The sequence below is a fragment of the Pelodiscus sinensis genome, chromosome 19 (assembly GCF_049634645.1).
Source record: "Pelodiscus sinensis isolate JC-2024 chromosome 19, ASM4963464v1, whole genome shotgun sequence".
NCBI lineage: Eukaryota > Metazoa > Chordata > Testudines > Trionychidae > Pelodiscus > Pelodiscus sinensis.
The window spans coordinates 9,145,011-9,171,105 of record NC_134729.1 but is presented as its reverse complement, the minus strand read 5'-3'; the positions used below and the strand labels follow the sequence as shown (position 1 = coordinate 9,171,105).

At 42.3% G+C, this 26,095-nt stretch overlaps 1 protein-coding gene across 11 annotated transcripts in view; it reads right to left on the bottom strand.

Annotated features, from left to right (window-relative positions):
* BRD4 (bromodomain containing 4) overlaps positions 1-26,095 on the bottom strand; it is a 217,541-nt gene that overhangs the window by 33,169 nt on the left and 158,277 nt on the right. For 9 of the 11 annotated variants that reach the window (XM_075902152.1, XM_075902151.1, XM_075902155.1 and 6 more), the window contains 6 exons: positions 25,625-25,834; positions 24,631-24,830; positions 22,759-23,060; positions 20,972-21,082; positions 8,623-8,675; positions 8,019-8,319 (listed from right to left, as the gene is read on the bottom strand). In XM_075902152.1, coding sequence (XP_075758267.1) covers positions 8,019-8,319; positions 8,623-8,675; positions 20,972-21,082; positions 22,759-23,060; positions 24,631-24,830; positions 25,625-25,834 — 1,177 coding nt within the window. The remainder of the gene's footprint in view (positions 1-8,018; positions 8,320-8,622; positions 8,676-20,971; positions 21,083-22,758; positions 23,061-24,630; positions 24,831-25,624; positions 25,835-26,095) is intronic. The other 2 variants (XM_075902154.1, XM_006119951.4) reach the window with 1 other exon arrangement.

Genomic DNA, 26,095 nt, shown 5'->3' with positions numbered 1-26,095 from the left:
AGGCCACATCTGGAATATTGTGTCCAGTTCTGGCCATCCCACTATAGAAAGGATGTGAATGCATTGGAGAAGGTCCAGTGGAGGGCAACCAAAATGATTAGGGGCTGAAGCACATGACCTATGAGGAGAGGCCAAGGGATTTGGGCTTATTTAGTCTGCAGAAGAGAAGAGCGAGGGGGGATTTGATAGCAGCCTTCAACTTCCTGAGGAGGTTCCAAAGAGGATGGAGAAAGGCTGTTCTCAGAAGTGACAGATGGCAGAACAAGGAGCAATGGTCTCAAGTTACAGTGGGAGAGGTCTAGGTCGGATATTAGGAAAAACTGTTTTACTAGAAGGGTGGTGAAATACTGAAATGGGTTACCCAGGGAGGTGGTGGAATCTCCATCCCTAGAGGTTTTTAAGTCCCAGCTTGACAAAGCCCTGGCTGGGATGATTTCATTAGAGTTGGTCCTACTTGGTGCAGGTGGCTGGACTCTATGACCTCCTGAGGTCTCTTCCAGCCCTAGGATTGTATGATTCTATGTGTGTGCAGAGGATTTGAGTGGTGACCCAGGACAGGGGTGGGTGGTGACCTGGCGTAGGGAATTTGGGAAGTGGGAAGGGTTGGGGTGTAGGCTCTGGCCAGCAGTCCCTTACGTTAGGCGGCTCCTGCCAGAAGCCCAACAGGGTCCCCAAAGCAGGCTCCTTCTTGCAGCAGCCCTAGACTGCTCAAGGAGGTTCCCTCCATGTGCTGCTCAGGTCCCCAGTCCCTCCCTGGGAGAGAGGGCAGAGAGTTTGCATGCCACCTCATCTCCAGGGCAATCATTGGAGCTGGGAGAGGGACCAGGGGATGGGGGAGTGCATGAATTCTCTTGCCCCCCAACTAGGGTCACACAGCACCTAGAAGAAGTGGCCAGCCATTTTGAATAGCTGGTGTGTGAGAATCTTTGCACTCCAGTCAGAGCCTGGGGGAGCACATGAAGTCTCTCGCCCCTGCCCCCTCTGCCATGGGCAAGCCCCGCTGTTCAAAATGGCTGGCAGCTGCCTCTAGGCGCTGCGTGTCCCAGCAGTGGCAGAGGGGGGAGGAGGAAGCTGCCAGCTGTTTTGAAAAGATTTGGGGTCTCAGCAGGGTGGGCCATATCAAACGGCTTGGCAAGCCAGATCCAGCCTATGGACCGTATCTTGCCCACCCCTGGTTTACATAATACATAGAGATGATACTATCAGTATATATGCGAACCACTGAGTCACTGATCTGCTGCCAAGAAGCATGACATGCATTTTAGATGGCCCAAAGCTCCTGTAAGTTGATATGGAGTGAGGCTTCCTGCTTCATTCACAGTCTGTGTACAATGAGTGACCCCATCAGGAAGGAGAGGGTTACTCATCTTGTGCAGGAACAGAGGTTCTTTGAGATGGTTGTCCATGTGGGTGCTCCACCTTAGGTGTGTGGGCACCACTGCGCGCCTAGTTGGAGATTTTTGGTAGCAGTGCCCTCCGATAGGCTGTGCCGCTGCTACGCATGCGCAGCCAACCATCCCTTCAAGTTCCTTCTCTGCCCAGGAGGGAGAGACCAACATGTCTCAAGCAGAGGGGAGGAAGGGCGGGTGGTGAGGCACTGACAGGGACAACCAATTTAAAGAACCTCAGTTACTGCACAAGCTAACTTTCTCTTCTTCAAGAAATGTCCCAGTGGGGGCTCCACCTTAGATGACTATGAAGTAGTACCCTTGGAGGCAGGCACTTTGGTTAGTTAGTATTGTGCACGGCAGCTAGGACAGTGTGTTCAAACTGGGTACCCCTGAAAGAGTAACTGTCCAGAGCATAGTGTCTAGCAAACGTGTGGGCAAAGCATCACACTGGTGATCTACCAATGGTGATGGTAGGCCAGAGGCCACCATCGCTCTCGTTGAGTGTGCCCATAGGTGCAATGGAGGAGCCTGGCCATAAGCAGAACAGGCCACTATTTGTATGGTGAGCTCCATTTGGTATGAATGGTATGAATCCGGCTATCAGATGGCTCACATTATCTTCCACATCTTAATGACTTAACCAATCAAACAAACAATGAAGGTGCCAATGGTTCTTGATATCTAGGTAGAATCTGGTATTGGTCATCTTCCTTTCCAAGTATAAACTAATGGTTCTTGTCAGCCTCTTGTAACTATTTAGTCTTTAAGGTGCTACTAGACTATTTGTTGTTTAAGTTTTCCTGTTACAGACTAACTCGGTTATCTCTCTGAAGCTTATCTACTCACTGTCTTTTTTTCTTTCTCCCCTCCATTTTTTTTCCTTCTCCCCACTTCCCTTCTTCCCTTATATATTCTGGGATCTGGACTTCTAACACTCCTGTCATCTGAAGAAGTGGGTTGTGCTCACGAAAGCTCATGATACTATCTACATGTTTTGTTAGTTTTTAAGGTGCTACTAGACTATTTGTTGTTTTTTAAGTTTTTCCTAATTATTTTGGTAATTTATTTCAAAGTATCTGTCAGCATGTGTTCCTACAATACAGACAAAAATAATTTTTTTTTTGACAAATAGATTCTTAACTAGGCATATTAACACTGAATTTTGAGTAATTACAATGTGGATGTGTATTTGCTGCACCTATCAGAATAGAGACTTGAGGGAGTCAGATATAATGGAGGACCCAAGGGAGAGGGGAGCTTGGAGTGAACCTGGAGGATTATTGGGTGGGGATGTGAGAAGTGTGGAAAAAGATTTTCTTTTTGGGGGAGGGGATTGAGGGGTGTTGAAGAGCCTCCCCATACATATCCTGCCTGATCCCATGCCTCTCCCATTCAGTCAGGGACATCTGTCCCGTCTCCCCCCCCCACCCCACTCCCAATCCATGCACAGAGATCTCTGCACCTCATTCCCATTGGGGAATAATCACAAGGAGGAACGAGCAACAAAGGAGAGAGCAGTATGATTGCTCAGAGCTTCAATATATAGAGGAAGTAAAGCCTGTTGAGAGTCTTTGGGTGAAGCTTAGAGGCAGGAGCAAAAGAGATGATGTTGTGGTTGGTGTCTGCTATCGGCCACTGGATCAGGTGAATGAGGTAGACGAGGCTTTCTTCGGACAACTGAGAGAAGCTTCCAGATCACAGGCCCTGGTTCTCATGGGGGGCTTTAATCACCCTGGTATCTGTTGGTACACCAATACAGCAGTACACAGACAATCCAGGAAGTTTTTGGAGAATATTGGAGATAACTTCTTGGTACAAGTGCTGAAGGAACCGACCAGGGGCCATGTGCAGCTTGACCTGCTGCTCACGAACAGGGAGGAATTAGTAGGGGAGGTAGAGGTTGGTGACAACCTGGGAAGTAGTGATCATGAGATGGTAGATTTCAGGATCCTGATCAAAAGAAGAAAGGAGATTAGCAAAATACAAACCCTGGACTTCAGAAGAGCAGACTTTGACTCCCTTCGAGAGTGTAGGGGTCATCACTGGTGCTGGGATTGGAGCTAATGTGGGCACAAAGCATGGTGCCATGGAGATAACATACGCCGGGAGAAGCGTTGACGTCTGTGCCATAGTCCACGTCGGCACCGGGCCCGGTATCAGTGCTGGAGTCGACACCGGGGTACCATGGCTTGCCTGAACCGGTACCCTAAACTGTGTCCCTGGCTGTGCTGGAGGCTCTAGCGGTGCTGCAGGGGTCAGATGCTGTATTGGCACCCGTGCTGCCGGGAGCGCCAATCCCGCCGTCCACACACGTGCCGCTAGCTGACCTAAAGGTGCTCCAGCCCCTGGTGTTGCTACTGTCACCCCAGGGAGCACTCCAAGCGTCGGTGTCGCTGCCTGCACTGGCGAGGCTAGAAGAGTTAGCGACGCTGCCGGCCGCGGGGGCATTACTGGCATCAGCACCTCTGCCGGCACAGGGGGCATGAGGAACGCGGGCGCCGCCATCTGGATCGGGGACACCACGGCCTGTGGTGATGCTGCCGGCACCAGGGGCATTAAGGAATCTGACGCCTCTTCCGGTGCCGGAGGCGCTACAAGCGACGGTGGTATTGATTGCGCCTGCGCTTTGATCTCCGGTGCTGCTGCCGGGTGCAGAGCAAGCGTCTCTGCTACTGCCGGCACTGGGGTTGCCGGTGTCGGAGCCAGAGGGAGTCCTAGTGCTTGAGCAAGCGTTGGTGGCGCCAGCGTTCTGGCTGGGGTCGGTGCCGAAGGGGAGAGCGGATCCAGGGATGCTGCCTGCCCCCACGCTAACCGCGCTGGCGATAAGAGGGCCTGTGTCTGAACTGGCCAGTGCACCGGGGCCCTGCTCGGTACCGGGGGCGGGAGCGATGACAGGTCCGTCAACACTATCAGATCCCTCACCACGTGAAACGTGTCCAGGGTTGAGGGGCTCAAGTCTTGCAGGGTGCCCTCTGCCCCCGCAGGAACAGTGGCACTCGCAACAGTCTGTGCCTGGCTTAGTCCTCTGGGAGCCACGTGCCCCTCCTTAGGGAGCACCTTACGGCTTTCTCTGCACAGGGAGCGACCTCTCCGCTCTCTAGCTACCCTGTGAGAGGGGGACTGCGAGCGATGGCGGGAAGACTTAACTTTAGCCTTCGCCGGTGCTGAGGAAGTCTCCTGTGCCAACTGGGGGGCACTGCGTACTTCTTGGGCAGAGAAGGCATTCCCTGCTGAACAAAAATTCCACAAGACACATGAATTGTATGTGTCTGTAGATGTGTGGGAGTAAATAACTGCCATATGAAAGTAGGTGTCCCGAAGGTCCAGAACATGCAGAGATGACATTCTACAAAATGACCATTCAGATCCCCATGTACCCTTCCTTTGGATTTGGGTACCAGAAAATACCAGGAGTAGAAGCTATGACCCTAGTGTTCCAGTGGAACCTTTTCCACTGCTCCTAAAAGCAGCAGAGTGGACCTACTCAAGAAGTAGTATCTAGTAAAAGGGATCTCTGAAGAGGGACAGGGAGGGAAGGTTGGGAGGTGGTGTGGAGAGGAACTGGATGGCATAACCCAATCTGAAGGTGCTTAGGAACCCACTGTCAGCAATGACTGAACCCCAGCATTGTGAAAGAAAACTAGCCTGTCCTCAAATTAGGGAGATGAGGAGGAAGGAGCAACAATTGAGACTGGTCAAAACCCGAACTCAATGGCTTTCTGCTGTGGAATCTATCCCTGTTTCTGGGATAGTTCCATGCCTCAGAGGAGGGAAAGGCTGGCCAGATGTGTACTGTGGACAATACTGCTGCTGGAAGCTGCAGTGGTGCCTCTACACCCCCTTTCCTTCCAAAGGACTGAAGGGTATCCCCAGAGTCCCTGAACAAGCATAGGTACCAGGGGTACAAAGCTGTAAAGTGTCCATCAATCTGTGGTGGTTCTCTCAAAAAAACTCTGCTTGCATACCAAGAAAAGCAGCTACAACACGCAAAACGTCTTGTTACACAATAAAATCCTGTACCAAAAGGGAGGATGAGCCAGGCAGCACTGCATCATCCAGAGATGAAGACAAGGCCCTTAGCTAAGCCAGAACTGGATCCGCAGGGAGAAGGACCATCAGTGGCCTGGACCTGTAGTGGATCAATGGTGACCACCGCTGACTAGCTGGCAATCTCGCCTTTGAGCAAGACAAAAATGGGACCTCTGCGACAAAGGAGTGTCCCATGCATTCCACTGACATGGGTAAGACATTGGTGGCTGACAGGTGCATGGCCAAGGAACATCCTTATGATGAGGTGTGCAACAGTCCTGTTACATATAACAGTATCAGTGGTGCTCAATGCTGGTTGGGCAATGGAGAGTAGGACAATGACAACCCTGACTCACAGGAGTCTTGGGATTCTGGAGATAAGGGCAGAGCAAAATCAGAGGGACAGAGTAGATTATTTGACATTTCCACTGTCCAGAACAAGGCAGGAAACAATCCTGCTAATGGAAACAATACCACTGGTACCAAGCATGCCAGTGCTGGAAGCAGTGTCAGTCCCAAAGTGACCAGTGGTACTGGAATGCCTGACGGTAGCAATGTGAAGGGCAGTGAGAGCCAACATCTGCTGTGCTAACTGAAGCAGTGCTGAGGAGGTTCCTAGTACCAAGGTCCCACAAACCAAAACAGTACTGGCCCTACTTCCACTGTTTGTGGAAGGCAAACAAGGGTGCCGTGCCAACAGACTTGAGGGCTCGTCAGCATGTTCAATATAAGGGACTATAGTAGATACAGCCTTGCCAAAGTCCTGAACATAAGGAGACATCAGAAATTAAAGGCAGAAAGTCTGCAGCTACTTGGTATGCTGCTGCTAAGGAAAGTTGGTACTGACATCTCCTTCATCAGTACCAGACTCAATGGTACAGGGCTTTCTAACTCCCTACAAGGTACTGGAAAAGGGTTAGAAGCACCAGTTCCATGATGCTCCATGCTCTTCCTGGGGGAGGTGAAAGACACCTTGGTCTTGTGACCTTTTCCCTGGCACAGTCAACAGGGAACAACTCGTTGAAACACCTGCTCCACAGAGTGAAGTGGCAGTGCTGTTGGAGCCCAACAGCAATCTCTGATCCACTGAGGGCCTTGGAATGAAAGTAGGCTGAGTGGCCTGTTTGAGTTGGTGCTGCCTCAGGTAAAGGTCTTGAGCCACTTGAGTCAGTTTCTTCAAAAACTGGAAGATTGCACAATGCTGCTTGACATGGGCCTCCCCACATAGCAGACAATGTTTAACCCTCAGTGGGGGCATTGCTGGAGAACCACACTTGTACACAACTACTCTAATACTAAGGGTCATCTGTGATCCTTGTAATCTTGAGTGCTTAGGCGGTCATCCAAGAGAGATTCATATGCCACCGAGCTGATTAACAAAGCATCCACAGCCTCCTACAGCCAGCAGCATGTGTTTCTATTGGTAGGGCACATTTGTACATGCCTTGGTGCACAAAGCAAAATTTATTCTGCATACTGAAGGAAAAAAGAGAGGAAACATTGCTATCTATATTCAAGAGAAAAATTAAACTATTTGAGAGGCTGCAATCACATAAAGCTCTGATTATGAGAGGTAAGAAGGAACTGAGAAAAGGTCAGCACAGCACTGCCTCATATAGCCAGGAGAGGGGCTACCATCCCCTACAGGTACTAGGAATGTAAGTGACTAGTCAACTATCAATAAGCATAATCTTATCAGATAGTCGAGTAGTGACTTGACTAGTTGCTCCCCCCCTTGCTGCCTCTATCAGAGAAAGGCAGCAAGGGGGTGGGGGAGCAGAAGTTGGTGCTGGGGGGGGAGGGACCCGGCTTAAAAGCTGGTTCCCCCCCCAGCACAATCTCTGTGGGGGGCAGGAGAGGCAGAGGCACAGTGGGGAAATAGCACTGGGCTCTTGCTACATTTCAAAAGCAGAAGCACTACAGGAAGCATGAGATGAGCAGGGACTGAAGCGCTCCTGGAAGATCAGCACCTAAATGGGAAGAGCAGGGACTGAAGCTTAAGCACCACAGTGGGAACTGGCACAAGTAGGGACTGCTTCAGTCCCTGCTCACACCATTTCACCACTGTGCTGCTCCCTCTCCTGCCTCCTGTGGCAGCAAAGGGGGAAGAGAGGGGGAAACAGGAGTTGGTGCTGGGGGGAGCCAGTTTAAAAGTCAGTTCACCCAGCACCGTCTGCGAGCTGGGACCAAGCAGTCCCAGCTCACGCTGGTCCGGGACGCTGTGCCCCTGCATTTTAAATGTAGTAAGATCCCAGCGGCTCTTACTACATTTAAAATGCAGAACCTTAGAGCGGGTGGCCTCCAGAGCCAGGAATGACCAGTCCCAGCTCCTGCAGTTACCCTACTGCGGCTCTACAGAGCAGTCCTATCAACTCATCATACAGTTGATACAAATTGTATTGGATATATGATTAGCTAGGTAACTGCAATCTGACTTTCTTAACAGGTAGTGCTAGGCAAATTTCTCCTGCTCTGGTGTGCTACGCCTGCACACATCTAAATGGAATACATGGTTACATCTACTTCAAGAAGAAGGGCTACCATCCAAAGAGAGCTTTAGACACACAGCATTGTCCAGCATTGCCATGAAGTGCTTACCTGGAGGAGAGACCACTGTATGTTGGTTCAAGTGAGGAGGAGTGCTATGCTCAGGCTGCTGGGGGAGATGAGGTGGCATCTCTGGCTGAGGAAGATGCATGATGGGCTGGGTGAAATGTGTGATAGTGTCGAACATGTTCCCTGGGAGCGGATGCTCCATGATGGGGACCTGTGCAGGTACGAAAGGAGGGGGAGAGGACTTCATCGGAGGTGGTGCTTGTTGAGGGACTGGCGGTGGAGGCGGTGGTTGCTGCGGCTGCATCTGCTGCTGCTGCACCTGCTGATGGTGGTGGTGATGATGCTAGGGAAGACAAAAACTCATGAGATCAGCACACCACTACCTCATTTAAATTTCCAGCTTTGTGTCATCTGATATGCAGGGAGGTGGCTCAGAACAATTCCAGACATCCATAATGGAGGGACTGAGCCTGTGGTCGAATATAAGCTCCTGATCTAAAAGGGAGATCTAAATAAGAAGAGTATTATTCTCCAATATCCTGTGTGCCCAGCATAGCCCAACCTCTGTGATGACTGGTCACTGAATACTGAAGACTGTAACAGTCACAGGAATTCGCTCCAGGAGAGAGGCTTCTCTATAACTCACCTTTTTTTGCTCTCGCCCAGAATGCCCTTTCTTCTTCAATTTTGGTGCCATTTCTGTGAAGAAAGGAAGAAGGGATAACACAAGAGTTAGCATTTGGTGCTGCTCTTCCAGGAATTACTGACACAAATATTGCCCATCTCTATTATAATTACGGCACTTAAAATCACAGGAAGAGTAGTGAAGTTTTAGTGCCCCCTGCAATCTGCTCTCTCTGAAGGACTCATGAAGAGCACATTTTCAGAAACAAAACCAGGCAGGTTTAAAACTTACTACAGATTCCTGAGGAAAGAGATTCAGTTCCCTTAGCCACATCTTTTCTCTTCACAAAACTAGAAAGGATCAGAACTTTCAAAACATCAATTACAATGATTTACAAAGAAATTTCTTCAAGAGTGACTAAAAGTAATTCTCCTGCCATAGGCCTTTGGCACACCGAAGTGACAGACTGTAGGAACTAGTTATGCCTAACCTATTTTAGAGTTTCATTGAAATCTCTCACCAGTTCAGTGCCACTGGTGGTAACTAAAGTGGGATGGCACAGGGCAGGGCACTGCCAGAACGTGTATCACACTGTCTTCTATACCTATTCTGACTATTGTTAGATAGCATGGTGATAAAAAATTCCAGTAGTCTATTGACAATATTTCCATTGCTACCACTGATGGAGCTGCAATGATGGAAAATCTCATAAAATACCCTAATGGAGATACAACCCGACAGGGCTGCAGAGAGCTGGCTGTGAAGTCAGTGTTTTCACAGTCCATTAGTTAGCTCAAGAGCACTTATTTGAACATTACAATGTCTGTGATGGAAAAGAGAAAAGAAATAGCAGCCATGATAAAACAGTTACTACACAGAAAGCCATCCTTCCTCTCACACTGGAGAATTAATTGTTAAGAGATTGTAGGGCCTGTTTAAGCAAGAAGAGGGCTGTAACTCACCACTTTCTATCACAGGTCACACTGGGAGTCAAAACAGAAGTAACTTCCTTCTCCACCCTGAAATAAAACTGTCTGGGACTTTCAGATGATTTCACTAAAATCCTCCCCACTGGTAAAAACTGGTTATATATTAAAACTTCTCAAGACTTCCTTTGTAGCTTACATCAGTTTATTAAAATCAACAAAAATGAAAGGCACGATATTGACCATCTCACTCAAATTTCCTCCTCTGAAGAATTCCAGCCAAACATCTGGATCAGTTCCCTTGTTTGAGTGTGTGCTCCATCATTATTTGGCATGCTTAGTGATACATGGCCAAGACTCAAGCACTGCCTTTCAACGTGGTATTAAAACAGTCTTGTACAAAATCCAGTGGCCCATTCATGCAACAGTTTTTAATTGGTAAGCAAAGTATTCCTATTTTCATGGTCATGAATCCTCATTGCAGGGTACAGGCTAATATAGTAGAATTTGTACTAGGTAGGTAAATTCAGGTCAGACTAGATGATAATTTTTGTACCTTCTGGCATTGGAATCTATACAATTTTTTTAATTTTGCAAGGCCAGTACAAATTCAACCCATTTTTCAGCAACATTTAAGATGATCTAGTAAGTATTCAAACACACTTCTTATATATCTCATGCTTCCTTCACATACATGTCTCATTGCGAGCATCCCTGTAGTATAAGGTAAATGAAGCATAATGCAAAGTATTCCTGGAGTTCCTTTCAGCCACCAAAGTCTATCATTAGAGGGATTCTCTAAGCTTTTCAGGAAGCTATATTGTTTTACCAGAGAAAAGTTCTCCAGTGTGCCCACAGACTCCCATTCAACTGTTCACATTTCCATGGCTTAGGCTGTTCTAGTAACTCTAGGAAAAAGTCCAAGCTCAGCTGCAGGTCAGAGCATGTCCAACAGAAAATGGAAGGTGTGCAGCAGAGCTCAATCATTATGGTAGAGAAGAAGCATCAACACCAATGGGCGGAGGGCCACTAGTTGTTTGGGGATAACTGTACAAATCTGACACTTTGCCAGTCTGACTCAGTAAGAATAATTACTCTGCTAAGCTAAGGCCTAGTTAAAGATGTTTCAAAAGTGCTAATAAAGCCTCAGTATGCAACATGCAGTAAGGCTCATGTACTCAATGTCCATAGAGAAGGGAATGGAACAAAAAATAAGCTGTCCTTTGCACTTTTCCTCTGAGGATATCCAAGCATTTTACAAATGAGGCCAACTATCATTCCAATTTTACAGATGGGGAAGCTAAAACATTTAGGTTTAATATATCTCTTGAAACTGTACATGTAGAGCTGGAAACTAGATCCTAGTGCAGTGCATTGTCCACTGGTCTAACATGCAAAAAACTATTATGGTTAATCTGCTAGCAAATTTTTGTTTTAGAGTAGACTGACTTAAATGAACAAAGTCATCTTAACCAGCCACTCTGACATTAATTTGCACAAATGAGAAGTGATCGGTATGGACTTGCCCCCCACACACTTTGCCCATCTGAGTAAAAAACCTAGGTAACAAGAGAGAAAGAGAGAGAGAGAGAGAGAGAGAGAGAGAGAGAGAGAGAGGGGCGGATAGTGAATTAACCACAGGAACACCATACCAATCAACTGAAGAAGTCACCACTAACCCACTGAAATGCAAGTAGAAAATAAAGTAACATGTAGGTCTTCAGGGAAAACATGTTTACAACTATTCACTGGGGGTATGTCTACACTACCCCGCTAGTTCGAACTAGCGGGGTAATGTATGCATACCGAACTTGCTAATGAAGCCTGGGATTTGAATTTCCCGGGCTTCATTAGCATAAAGCCGGCGCCGCCATTTTTAAAAGCCGGCTAGTGCGAACCCCGTGCCGCGCGGCTACACGCAGCACGGGGTTCGCACTAGCCGGCTTTTAAAAATGGCGGCGCCGGCTTTATGCTAATGAAGCCCGGGAAATTCAAATCCCAGGCTTCATTAGCAAGTTCGGTATGCATACATTACCCCGCTAGTTCGAACTAGCGGGGTAGTGTAGACATACCCTGAGGTCTTTTCTGAGTTCCGACTCAACAACTGAGTAAAATAGAAGCCTTATACTAATCAGTTAACTAAAATCAAATGGTCAAGGTGACAGCTGTCAGTCTCTGAAACAGTAAAGTATCTAAGGTCTTGTCTGTACTATGCAGAAGATTGATGCTGCCGCAGTTGATCTTCCAAGGTAGGGCTCCCCAGTCCTGCTCCTCATGAGCAGTAAGGAAAGCCGATGGAAAAGTTTGCTCCTGTCAACCTCCTGCTGTGTGGTTGATGCAAAAACGCATGTAAGTTACGTTGACCCCAGCTACATAATTAGCAGAGTGGCATATCTTAAATCAACCTTTCCCTTTAGTGTAGACCTGGCCTAAGAGATGGGTCTGCTTTCCTGTGAGCCATACTCTTTTGTGAGGGGTGTGATAACGTGCTTTGGAGCCTGTAACTGCTACATTCTTGTCCGATGTAAGTGTAATATAGCAAACAGAACTGGACTCACTTTCATATATATATTCTCCTTGCTGATCCACTTTTACCATGTCTCTGTTGCAAGAACCGTCTCATCAAGCATACTAAACTAGGAAGAAAGCTGTATGGCTGGAAAAAAGAGGTGACTTAAGGAACCAGCATTTCTGTCTTGTTCCATTTAATTCAGAAGGAAAAATTCCAATGGGAAGAAACCAAATGATAAGATACAAACAAGTGTTGGAGAAATCCAGAAAAGGAAGAGTTTTGTAGAAGGACACCACCACTTGAGAGTAAAAGCAAGGAAAATTATGAAATATTTGATCTTTGCAAATCCATGGGATTTGAAAGAATTTCTGACAAATTGCAGATAAGCTGCATAATTAAGTATACACAGAAGGTGCATGATAAATATTATCAGTGAAAAGGCAATTAAGCCAGTTTCACACCTGCATGAGTGGGACAGGAAATAGGAGATTACACATACCCAGTCCACAGTTTAAGCCATGTTTAACATAACATTTTTCATTTGTACTTGATATCAGAGATCTCTCACTTTATGTAGCTGATCAATATGTATATGCTTCAGAAATGTAAAGGTGTAAAAAAGAGGGACTATCAGATATGTTATATAAGGCTGTGTGCAAGTGTCAATCCTGAAAAGCAGTCACAAAGGTACCAAGCCATGTCAAACTGGCATGATTACTGCTGGTGTCACTCTGCCCTAGCTGCTTCTTTGTATAGGAGTTTGCTCTCACTCAGATAGGCCTCAGAGACATGATGGCTAGCTCCTAATCAAGCACCTCAGAAATGTACATCTGCTTTACTGGTGTACATATGTCTTGTGTTGATATTGTCCTTAGTTTAAACTGAATTATTGACAAACTATCACGTTTAGACAAGATTCTGGACCATTCTTTGCACAAAAGTAAGAACAATAGTGTGGCTTGTTTGACAAGAAGCCCCATCCACTTTATACTGCTCTAAGCAAAAGGTTATGCTTCTCCTGGTTTATTTGGATCAACAGTTCGATTTAATATTGGAATCACCCATGAGACTATGGGATTGAAAAAGCTATGGACACAGCTTCATTACAGCCAGTCACAGTACACTAACCATCTGGCCATTTAACTAACTGAATTTTCCAGAAATCTAAGAATAGTCAAACAGAAGACAGCTATAAAACATGGCCCAGAAATTTACTTTTCTAAGCTTAAAGTGCAGTTTCACAGAATAATCACGTCTTATTCTGATTAGCCCTGGAGAGTCAACACAGCCAAGAATGACTGAGCTGCTGATTCAATTTCATGTGTATCTACAAAATTGCTTAAATTCCAATCAGTGTTACACCTATGGCAGTCCATTAAACACAATAGAATTTCCAAATGAATTAAACCTGGTTCATAGAACTATGATGATGATTGAAATGTGATATGAAGAGAATCAAGTTTTTAGCTCTTAGAGCTTGACTGAGATCCAGGTAGTTAGAAAAAAGTTCTACTTGTGCACAGAGCACATCCGATACAGAAATCAAGATATAATAAAAAGGGGATTCTACAAGTCTACATTCTCACATTCATTTTTTCAGAATAAAAATGCTAAGATCAGAGCCCAGTTTCCAATAAGCGAAGCTTCTGCTTGCAATAAACCTCTTCTGTCAAATAGCTTCCTTCTCTGGAAGGTTCTAGATTATCTTCCTCAGTCACACAAGTTTTTCCAATTATTAATTACTTCCCCACACTTTCACCAAGGAAATACTCAATAGTATACAATTATATACCTGGAAAAAATATTATTTCCTTTTGAAATGACTTCTTAAAAGTGTAACTCCATTATACAAAAGGTACATTTTCTGTAGCAAACCACTTTATTTATTTTTATTTAAAACAAAAATATAAAAAAATATACAGCTTGTTTTAAAAAAAGATTGTGGTTACATTACTGTTAAATCAAAAAACATGCAGATAAAAATATAAAAATAAACAGCTCTGTATAATTATTTGTAGATAAATGCTATGTGAAGTGCCTTAAAGGAATCTGAATCAAAATGGCAATGACAGTCCATCCATTGTCAAATGCATTCTTACTTTCAAACAGTTCACACTTGTGCATCAGAGAAAGTAGGATTACAGCTTTGCTAGTAACATGCAGTTATACATTCCAGTAAAAATCAATCCCATGTCCCCAGCAGTTTATAGAGAAATAAAACATGACAGGAACAATCATGTGATTTGGAGAAAACATTTTAACAATGCTAAGAGACTGCAAGTAAAAAAACTTTACAAAATAGTTTCAGTTATAAATTAAACTTTCCTTGATGGCACAGGGAACCTCCATACTACCTTGGTATTGGAGATGAGCTCAAAATGTGAATACTGTGTGTAAGTGACTCATGGTCTCCAGATTGTGTTGTAGTGCTTTTTGAGCATTATGCTAAATCTAAATGCTTCTCTTCCCCTGTGTTGTGCAGAGAAAGCGGATCAACTCTTTGTGGCATCTATGCGACTGGCACAGTCATACAAGGCAGAAGAGTTCCCTAAAAAAGTGGATAAAGTTATTACCAATACCAAGAGCCCTAAAATCCAAGGTTCAAATTAGTCTTGGAGAAGATGTGTATCTAGCTTTATAGAAAAAGGAATGCCTATATTCTAATTTGCTGGCATATTAGTTTATTGAATTCCTAATGGAACTATAACCTTAATAGAAAAATGCTGATGCTATATTTTTCAAATTATGAAAATTAAACATGCTAGGGGGTTTTGATAAAAAATCTGAAGAGGGAAAAAGAACAGCGATTAAAATAGTACTTAGCTTTTTTCTATGTACCACAGAACAAACATACTAAGGCCTGGAACTTGTAGCCATTATGCAAGTGAATAATCTTTTAAAACAGGATTACACTCAAATGCAAGTGCATACTGGACTAACACTCTCTATGGTGCTTTACAAATATTAATTAGGTCTCCTTCCTCAATAAAGATGTTACCCGCATGTTGTAAATTGGTAAGTGTATCAAGATGGACATTCTTTGATGGGCTCAATACCAAAGCAAAGCATTTTTTTGAAGCCACATGAGAAAATATGCACACTATGTTTTAAAAAAACCGAACACATCCGGTTGAGATAAAAGAATCCCACACGCAAACTCCAACAAAATAGTTTCTATTAAAACTCACCACATTAAAACAGAATGTTAAGCCCAAATGTGACATTTACCAGAACAGTAGGCATATGTATTTGTTCAGTTAAGAAGCCTTAACTGCTCAATTTCAATAGTCAATCCTCCAACTACATAGTTCTCCAAGTAACTACTCAAAGGGTTTGCAGGGCCATAGGTATAGCAATGCTCTGCTGCAAAGCCCCTTTACTGATGATGCCATTATGAGTGTCCTTGGCAATTACTACAAAGTTAATTCTAGAGTCTACTGAGAACAAATTAATCTTTGTTCTTCCTTCATTTGGTGTTTGTAGAACAGAGCTACAACAGATGTGAGGCGGTGAAAACTTCAAAACATAACCTCCAGGGTGAGTAAAGACCTCAGGAAAGCATATTTCCTATTTCAGACACCTGAGGACCAAAACGCCTCTAGGAGTTTAGCTAAGCAAGTTTATTCATATGAAGTATTGAAAGTGCAAGTGTATACAAGGGGAATGGGGCCTACTGAATTACTAGGCTGGTCAGCTACTGTGTACAAGCTCTGCTAATTTAACATTCTTTCAGGAAGCACTATGATGTGAATATAAATGACTACTCAGATGCACCAAACTAAATCCTGTATGCAGGACACTAGGGTAGAATATCCTAGTTCTTCTAAATTTCCTAGGTGCCAGAAGATCAGGAACTTTGATACTGCTAGGGATTAAGCCCACTAAATGAATACTGATAGAAACTCCCAACCCACGTAAGCAAGAGGATGAAAGGAAACTTTTGCACCGAGTCACACCAATTTAGATTCCCCCCCCCCACCCCACCCCACCCCAGTCTATTAAGTTCTTCAATCACTATAGGATACTGAAGTGAAGGAGTTTGTTGGGAAGGACATGGCTGTTGAACATGATTCTAGACTCAGATGATTGTCAAGCATCAGGTGGACAAAAGAGAAGCCAAGTAAATTCAAATGGTGAAGTACTATTGAGGAGGGAAGTATTTTTTCCCTCAGATTCATAAGGAAACAGGCAATTCTATTTAGGAACAGATTATAATTTAAAGGGGACTGAATACATAACACATTACAGACACAGGAGAAGTACCTTTCTCTTGTACAACTCGCAGCTGAATTGGAGTTAACTCAAAATGTTCACCCCAAAAGTTTACCTCTGAGCTGAGCTACATAGAAGTTTCAAAACAAAAGCAAAGTTTATGAGAAAGTTGACACAAGTGAAGTTAAAACCTTAACTTTAGTGTTTGTTACCATGGAAGCTATCTTAATAGAATGGTTTCTACATTTCAATTGTCTTTGAGGATTTTTAGCAGACATCTCGGGTTCACTAGTTAAAACATGAACACAAAATAATACTCAAGATCTTTAGAGAAGATATAAAGACCACAATATTACTAGCATTAGAACTATACAATATGAAACTTGAAACAATAGCTATGAAGTATGAAGACCAAGTTCACCAGAAGTATTGCCTCCCACATTCCTCCTACCATGGGGGAAAACAAAAAACTATGCTCTTCTGTTGCACTAAAGAGGTAAGAGGATACTCAAGCCAGAAAAAGCTAGCACTACACCTCTAAAGGCAATTTGTGACTTTTGTGTTCTGTGAGCAACAATCACACACTGCCATAAAGATGCACCATGGTGTACTGCAGCCTGATAATTCATGGCTGAAGTATTGAGATCAAAAGAACAGATATGATTACAAAACTGTATTTGATTTGTGAGGAAAAAAATGTTGCTTACATGCAACTTTTCCTTATGCTGAAGATAAAAAAAACATGATTGGAAGAGACAATGGAAGCTACTATAAACTTCATGGTACTAGCATAGACATTGAAGAGGCAAGAAAGTTATTCACTGATGGGCATGTTTAGTCTAAATCAGAAGCAGATGTTTTCAGGATGAATTTCAGTCTCAATACCTAACGATACTGTCAAAACACAACTAAAATTAAACTGCCCAATTCTTTAATCCTATAGGTCTGTTTTCACAGACTGTAAAACTAAAGGGCCGTTATGTTCACCTGTCCGATCTCCAGCAGAAAATGCCCCATTAATTTGTTTTGCCTATCATCTATCTTCAAAAGATTACATCTTCAAGGTCTGATTTTCAATGTAAGTATAGCACTCGTGATTATTAACAAGAATGTTTTATAAATTCAGTCAAACTCCAGATTAAGGATTAGCAACAATGGGTGGATGAAAGTGAGCAGGACAAAGTCAACCCAGGATGTGAGTAGCTTTTCAGAAATCTGGACTACAGAAATGAGCCAAGTAGAAGGACGAGGCCACTATACTAGTGCAGTAAAGCTTGTCTTTTTTGACTCTGAAGAATAAACTGCAGGAGGTTGGAGCAGAAATGTAATTTCAGTTTAACTGGTTACATAATGTGTGCTTAGTCTTTCTTAGACAGTTAACTGGAGTACATTTTTACATGTATCAAAGAGCGCTATGAAACAAAACCAAGATAAAATAACGTACAATTACATTATAAAGATTACTGGTTGATTTAAAAGTACATACAATATCTATTGAACAAAACACCAAACACTCCCACCAAACAGCTTAGTGTATTTAAAAGGAAAAACAGAAACAAAGTAATTAGAAAAGAGCGTAAGGTGCCAGGTCTTATTACACATTGATGTGCAAAGATTATCTGGAAGATTTTAAAACTAGTTTTCCACTTTGTATGTATACATTTGCAAGATTTTTCTATTGGGATATGTGTTTTGCAACTTCTCTAGAATCATGTTGCTCTTTTAAACATTAGAGACAGAAGCCTGAAGGATGGCCAGCAACAGGGGCTGTTACAAGAAAGGGTATAATGACCTAACAATACATTAATTACATTAGGTGTCAAATATTTAATTCTAAAATGTTTAAACAATTATTTCAATTTATAGGAAATAGAATTCTATATGTTAATAATTAAGTTACTACCCTGCAGCACGGGAATGAAGGGCCCTATATTTAATCAGAAGAACAAGAGAAAGATTTAGCAAAATGAATATCACTAAATGTTCTAGACTAGAAAAAATGAGTTTGTTTCTATTAATGGTAACCAAATACATGTATTGCCAAATCAAGTATATTCATCTGTTTATACTGAAAGACTATTATAAAAAAAAGTGAGGGTAGCTTTATTATATGGAAGTAAGTTTGATGCAAATTACCAACTGCATGCAGGGTTGCTGGCTTCTAAAAATAGTGTTTAAACTGATAATTATAAACATATTATATGATTCATTTTATAACAAAGTGAAAGATAATACAAGCTTATACAAAGTACTGTCAATGGCTCTACTGATCACATTAAATCACAATACTAGCCTTTTCTAAAACATCTGATTTCCAGTAGCCAAACTGGGACACCCTGGCTATAACTTTCAGAGATGTTGGACATCTACTAGCTGAGGTGCTAATTCAAAGTAAAGAGCTGGGACGCTCAGCAATTGTGATGATCGAGTCCAAGATGGAAAACCAAATTCACAGGCAAGAGAAATTAAGAGCCCAGTTTTGAAAACACTCAGAGTATGAAGTATGGATAAGTTTATGGGAAGAGCAGTTTTACAGTCAGTTTTTATAGTTTCACAGAAGAGAGAACACATGAGAAAAAAGTCACATTTAGAACTCCTCCAAGGAAGTGCAGTTATGGTACACAGAATGTACTATAAGCACTAATGTGACTGCCATGTGGCAAAGTTGAGTGAATTGTCATCCTCCAGATTTTCATAACATACACTCCTTAAACTTATACAGAACTAAAGTTTTAGTTAGAGCTGCCTAGTGACAGTTTACTAAAATAAAAAATTAACTGTCAGCATATTATTCTTAAGGACAGAATGTTCTATAGAAGAAGAACATAAGAGGTCTGCTTTCTAAACCTAGCACAACCCAAGGCGGCAAATACAGTGAGCAACTGATGCTTTATTTCAAATCCAATTTATCAAGTTCCACTCCCTCAGCCTCATGAAAATCATGAGAAACATTTGATTCAGAAGCTGTTTTGTCTGAATCTCACACACTTGCTATGAAAAAAGAAAAATATGAAAATGTATCTTCTGTTTTTGCAATATTGTGGCATCTTAGGGTTTGTGTACACACAGGTTTTGTACTGATTTAACTATAGTAGCATAGCTAAATTCCAGTATAAAGGCTTTGTAGACAAGGCCAAGGTTTCCATAACCATGCTTTTGCAGACGACAGCATCACATGGGGAATAAATCACTGGAACAACCCTCCTTTTTCATATCTACGTCTCAGACCTGACTGACCAGAGTCTCATGGAAGAACAAAAAGACTGATTTCTAAACAAGTTTTTCAAAGAAGCTTTGGCAGGTCTAAGTCTTCATTAGTCAAGTACAGTCACTGAAATACAACAATTGTACAATTATTGTAATTGTATCTTGAGTGTAAATATAGCAGCTCTGTCTCAGTAGCAGGAGACTGTTTTCTAATAATCTACTTTGTTAACATACTCTAGGGCCAACACTTGCTAACAGTAATAAATGGAATTCCGTCTCACCAACTTTCATCAAAAGTCAGGAGTTCCTTTCAAAAAACTTAATTTAAAGATGCGCTTGACAATATAATGCAACTTAAATAAACTTAAACTTTAAGTACAGTTTAATGCATTTCATTTTTCAAAGAAAATACATCTTTAAAATTGAAGTATTTTGTAGGAAGAGTCATCAGTTAAGCATCCAAAGTAACTCTAATAAATACTAATCTCTTCTGACCAGAGGGGACAGGAAAAGAAGAGGTATTTAGCATACGCGTAGGACTTGTTTAGTTTTAGAACAGCATACATTCAGCACCCTGTGCTGTTAGACCCCTCTCAACTCGGTGGCAGTCCTGAAAATATATTACTTCAGTCTCAGAATTTCTTGAAAGTGCATTTTTATTAATTTTTACACCTGTTTGCACTTCAGAGCCAATTCAGTAATGAAGTGGAAGCAGAATTCTTTTCTACTTCATGCATCTTCATCAGAGATATTTAATTACATTCAAGTTGCAGAAATTTAATTACTGGTGATTTATATTCCAAAAACAATCTCTCTTAACTTTCAGAACTCTCACAGACCTGGCAAATAAGAATAGCTCAAATCTCAGCTACGCTGTTTTGCTCATTTTGACACACATGAATGACATAATGCCACTTTATAGGAAGAACTAAGCTTTAAAGAAGCTATTTCAGAAGTGCAAAAACATCCTCAAATTAACATGCTTAAATCACAAATTCTGAGGGCATATCAGCTGATAAACAGCTATACACAATCATTATTGCCCACTAAATTCACCCTAATTTCCCCGAAGAGAGAGGTTTCCGTGCCATTGTTTTTATTTTTTAAACATAAACCAACATTTCCTCAGCATGCTCTGGTGCAGTAGTGTTTCTGGTGAGAACCCTTGCACTCCCGAAGAGCCAAATAAAAAAGAGAAGGAGGCTTTTTTAAAATATGTAATTAAATCACTGGTCAGACAGAAAATATCTCGCCATGTTACAGGCTGGCTCTCCCAATTCAAAGAAGAAAAGCAATGAAATCTTGTAATGCTTGGGAAGTGTCAGAATACCCCCTCCTCCACCTCCATGTTTCATGTCGGGTCCAATACAGAAAACTGCAACATGAAGGATCTATACTGTATGTATTGTAATTACAAAGACAAAAAAATTAAAGACCAAGCCAGTACTGAAAACATATTTATTTATACAGATAACAGGTATAGGACTGAGTCTTTAAATAAGCTGCATCTAACCTGTTTCTGAATCTTCACTGTCGGAGGAGCTGGATTCACTGGTGCTCTCAGACTCTGAGGAGGAGAACCCCTTCATTTTAGAGGAACCAGCAATTACATCCACCTTCTCTGCTGCAACAAGATAATAGTACAATATTGTCAAAGGATGACAGAAATAACCCAGAATCCAGTCTTGTGCTCTATGGTCCTCCTGTATTCAACAACAACCGTAATAGGAATTCTATTGCATGGTGGGCTGCTTGTATGCCGATGTTCTATAGCTGGGGTCATGAGTAGCTTAACTAAGCAAAGTGCTACTGCAATTATCTGCTCTGTTCCTATGTTCTTTCCTAACCCTGAGCTTTACAAACTAGGGCAGAAATGAAGAATTTGCCTTACTGCTCTCAATTCCCTAATGAGGCAACAAATACAGCTGTTGCATAAATAACCTATAAACAGTCATGCAGCTGGGCCAAAAGCCCCAGGGTAAGGTGTTTATGGGGGCCTGGCTCTGTGCCCCAGAAGAGGGGTGGGGCAGAGGGTAGTCAGCGCCTCCAAGACCAAGGCTCATACCCCCTCTCCCTCAGAGCCGCTGCAGCAGTGGTAGCTGCTAGAGCCTTGGGCTCCTGGGCAACTGCCTGCTTTGCCCACCCCCGAGCCTGCATGCATGTATCAGATCCTGGCAGAAGGAAAGTGTGCTAAAAATGTTCTCACACACATTATTTACTGACTAAACTACAGTGGCCCATAATTAATGAATTCTTTAAAGGAATGCTACTGACCAAATGAATGGGTCCTAAACTGCATATACTCAATCCTACACATGACCCAATCCTTAAGCCATCTGTGCTAGAGAAGGCTCATCATGCATATGCAGCATCTGGCATTTACACTTCAAGCTCTAGGCTATTTTTCTTTTCAAAACACCAAATAAGTTTACAAGTGATGCTTAGGCCAGCAGCACATAGGGCAGTTTCACACTTTTAAGTTTGCTGAATTCCGAACTTAAAAGTTTTATTCAGATATATCAATGCAAAGAAAAGCATGGGAATGGGTGATGGGAGAGTCCTCTAAACTTCCCTCTACATGTGCAGTTGCTTTTGATTCTGTAAGAAGCTTTCCTTCAATTATAAAATGCTTTTCTAAGCATTAACCCTATACTAAAAACTGAAATAAACTCTTTACAGATCAAAAAAATCGATTAAAAGAATCCAGGACTGTGAATGTAGTGTAGTGAGTCTCATGCCTGGGACAATCCAAAATCCAGGCCAATCCATGTGCTAACAGTTTCACATGATGGCTCCACAGTCCGGCATGAAAACATTTTTTTAGCGAGAGGAGGTGGGGTTTGTTTGTTTGTTGGCACACTGAAGGTGAGAGTACCGAGTCCAGAGAAAAAGAAAACTAAAGAGTTTTACAAGAAGTCTGCATGAGATTGAAATAGTATGTAGTATACCATTTAGCTGGCGGTATGATGTATCCCTTGTTTGGAGTGAAGAAAATATTTATATTAGAGCTCAAAAGTACAGGGATATTAAAATAAAACTTGCCCTAAATCACAAGCCATTGGGTTAGAATCCAGTGGTAAGATTTAACACACATGCTGTTGTGCTGTTAATCAAATTCACCCTTTGATGGAAAAGTAGTAGCTTTGAAATGAGCTCCTCTCTAGGGTGGCATGAGGGTATAGATACCTATAAACACAGTACATGCACCATCTCTCTCACTGTCTGTCTGTGTCTCTCTCTCACAAAATTTGCATTACATCACTGGAATGTGAAGTAAACTGCTTTGAGGATGAAAGATACCTTGAGGTTTCCTCTTCTTCCGTAAACACGATGTTACATATCTTTCCAACTCCCGTAACGTGGATGGCTTTAATGTCTCAAAGTCAATTTCAATTTCATCAGGATTGGAGTTTTTAAGCGAGGGTTCTCTTGACTGGATGATATGGACAACTCGGCCCAGTTTCTCACCAGGGAGTTTATTAATATCCAGGCTTAGCTGTCTCTTCTCTTCATAAGACATTGGCTTACACTTGTCCTCCTCCTCAGATTCGTAGACAGGAGGGGGTTTGCTGTTCTTCACTGTCACAGGCTCCTTCTTACTACTTAGGAATAATTATAAAACATTATTATAGAAAAACCAAAATGTTGAGGAATTTCAAAAGTAGCAGCTTGATATTAATGTCTTAAATGTAACATTGATTACATTACACTCATTAGAAATGTTTATTTTCAGCAGGCTATTAAGCTTACAATTGGAATGGGTGGGTAAGGGAAGAGAGAACAGAAACTGATAAGCAATTCTTGGTGACACATTTTCAACATTAAATATAGGGATCCCTCTTACAATTTCTAACATGCTAACTTATCTAATGTGTGTGGGAGAGGAGGAGAAGCAAGCAGCAGCAGGCATGAATAAAACTGTCCTCAGAATAAGTTAATGGACGGTTAGAGACTTCATTTACTAGGGTTCTGGTTTTATTCTAAGAATATAATTAGTGTGCCAATGATTTTGAGAAACTAGGTTTGTGGTTATAAAAAGGATGTGTCTAATTGAAGAGTTCACACTTCTGCCAGATTCATGGCGCACAGAATGAATAGCTTATGTAGCAAAAGGATTATCCACTGATATTAGAGAAGGAAGAGCTCTGTTAGGCCACAGACAATTTAGTTCCTTGGGGAGGATTTACAATTGAGCTCTACTGAACATTGTATAATATTTTATCCAGCCTCAATGTCCTTAATGTGGGGTGGAGACAGGGAATGAGAAATGAGCTCACCTCTGACTATTTTCCAACCTAATCAAGCTTATTGCAAGCAGTGTGTGCTTATATGCAAACTACATTTCCCCTACAATATGTTTTGTTACACTGTAAATATTTCCTTTCTTTGGTTGGGGGTTATGCCTTTGAAAAACATGAAGATATTTTACCTTCTCTAAGTTGTCACTTACCCAAATGTAAATATCTAGCTCATAATCTTTTCCCTTATTATCCCTCAAGCACCCAGTAGGGGGAAGGTTGATGATATCTAGAAAACTCCAGGATTTGGGATTCAGTGTCTCAGACAATGTACAGATGAACAAAATTAATTTTTGATGATGTCTCATACTAGATACTAATGGCAGCCTCACAAGCCAGGCAGAGAAGCCCAGGGGGTACATGAGTGAAAAAGTCTTGTCACCCTGAGGCACAATAGTTTGGGGACTGCACCAACACATCTTGCTGGAACTGATACTATTAGTGCCAAGACCCTTACATAAACTAGAAACAGCAAATTGAGTTATAACTACACTTAAATCACTAGGGCCATGTCTTCACTAAACAGAAGATCACTGCTGCTGCGATTGATCTTCTGGAGTTCGATTTAGTGAGTCTAGTTAAGACTTGCTAAATCAAATTCAGAGGGCGCACCCACCAGCAGCCAGTTTCTGTAAGGAGTAAAGGAGGCTGACAGGAACATGCGGAAACTCAAAACAAGGTACATAGATTCCAAGCTACATAATTAATATAGCTGGAGTTGTATATCTTGATTCCACATTCCTTTTTAGTGTAGACCTGAACTAGGGGTTACTGTTGGAAATAACACTGAATACAAGAAAGTTGTCTAACTCTTGTTCCTCAGTGCGGAAAAAAAAATACAAAAACTGCAAGATATGACAGAGACAAGGCTGACCTTGAGTTACTGCTGTTGCTATTATTTTTCTTGGCCTTCTTGAGTGGTGGTTCCTTGGTTTTACTTTTCTTACTCTCCTCTACTTCTTCCTTCTTTTTGTGCTTCTCTTTTTTCTTTTCTTTCTTGTCTTTCTCCTTTTTCTTTGGTTTGTTCTGCTGTGGCTGGGACAGGGCAGCAAGCTGTTCATGCACTGCTTTAAGCTAAGAGGCAGACACACAAAGATCAAGATAATTTCGCTCTGCATCACCTCCTCTCCCATAATCATGCTTCTCTCCTCCTTTCTGGCTTGGCTACTCTCATTTGCTTTAGTCTCCTTGAATATTAAATGGGTAAGTTCTACATGCTTTTTATTGTACACTGATTTTTTTTCATTATACTTTAAAGCACAGTGATCCACTTGACAGGGGGTAGAAAAGCTCTCTAAATAATTTGTTACGGCTCTGCTCACCTTTCAGCCAAGAACAGATGGACCACTTCCTCAGTACCAGTTAGACACTAAATGATTTAATGGTGAAGGAGGGCCTGTAAGGCTACAACTATTTAGACAGAGCACTCCCTATATTTTCAGCTGCACCTCCCTATCAAAGGAGATAGCTGCAAGGCCCCATTTTGTAAATCTACATGCCACACATTAGTAGTATGTTTAGCCAGCCCAAAACTGTATTCATTCAATTCAAATGGTACTATCTGAGGCAATGGTATATTGTTCTGCTGTGATTTTTTTGAACATTGTATGTGTATTGAATAGAACATAGTCCAATGCTTTGAAAGACATCACAATATTTATTAGTTCTTTGTCCATTAAGCCCTTTTAACAACAGATGCCAGTGCATTTTTCAATTGTACTTTGCAGCCTTGGGAAGCTGGTAATTTATTCATCTGTAAAATGAGTTAAGGCAAGGAGCTGAAGCTAATTGCCCTAGGTAACCCAAGTCAGTGAATGCCTAACTCCCGGTTCCCCCTGCTCTAGACCCTAAGCCCCAGAATACATTACCTGTTCCTGGAGTTCTGCTAGTCGCTGAGCTCGTTCTTCTTCAGAATCATCTGATGAGCTATCGCTATCAGACGAGCTATCACTGCTACTGTCACTGGACGATGGAGGGGCCACTTTGGTTGGGGGTGGCACCACTACTGGAGAGGAGGCTGGAATCATGGGTTCCTCAGGTTCATCAGGCATTTTAGCAAAGCGCATCTCAAAAACATCCTGGGGGAGAAACACACACTGAAAAATAATGCTGGCTCTGCATGCAGAATAGAAACACACATTTACAAATAGCTCTGCATGTAATAATGGTTATTATTCAAGCAAAATAAGCATCTCACAAACATAGACAAGCCTTCCTTCTTGATGGAATGAAGGGAAAACAGAGTAAGGTTCAATATATGTTCTGTACAAGCTTGGCAGAATTTAACTTCTAAAAATAAACTTCTATATCAGGCTTTTTATCTATTTCATTTTTTCACA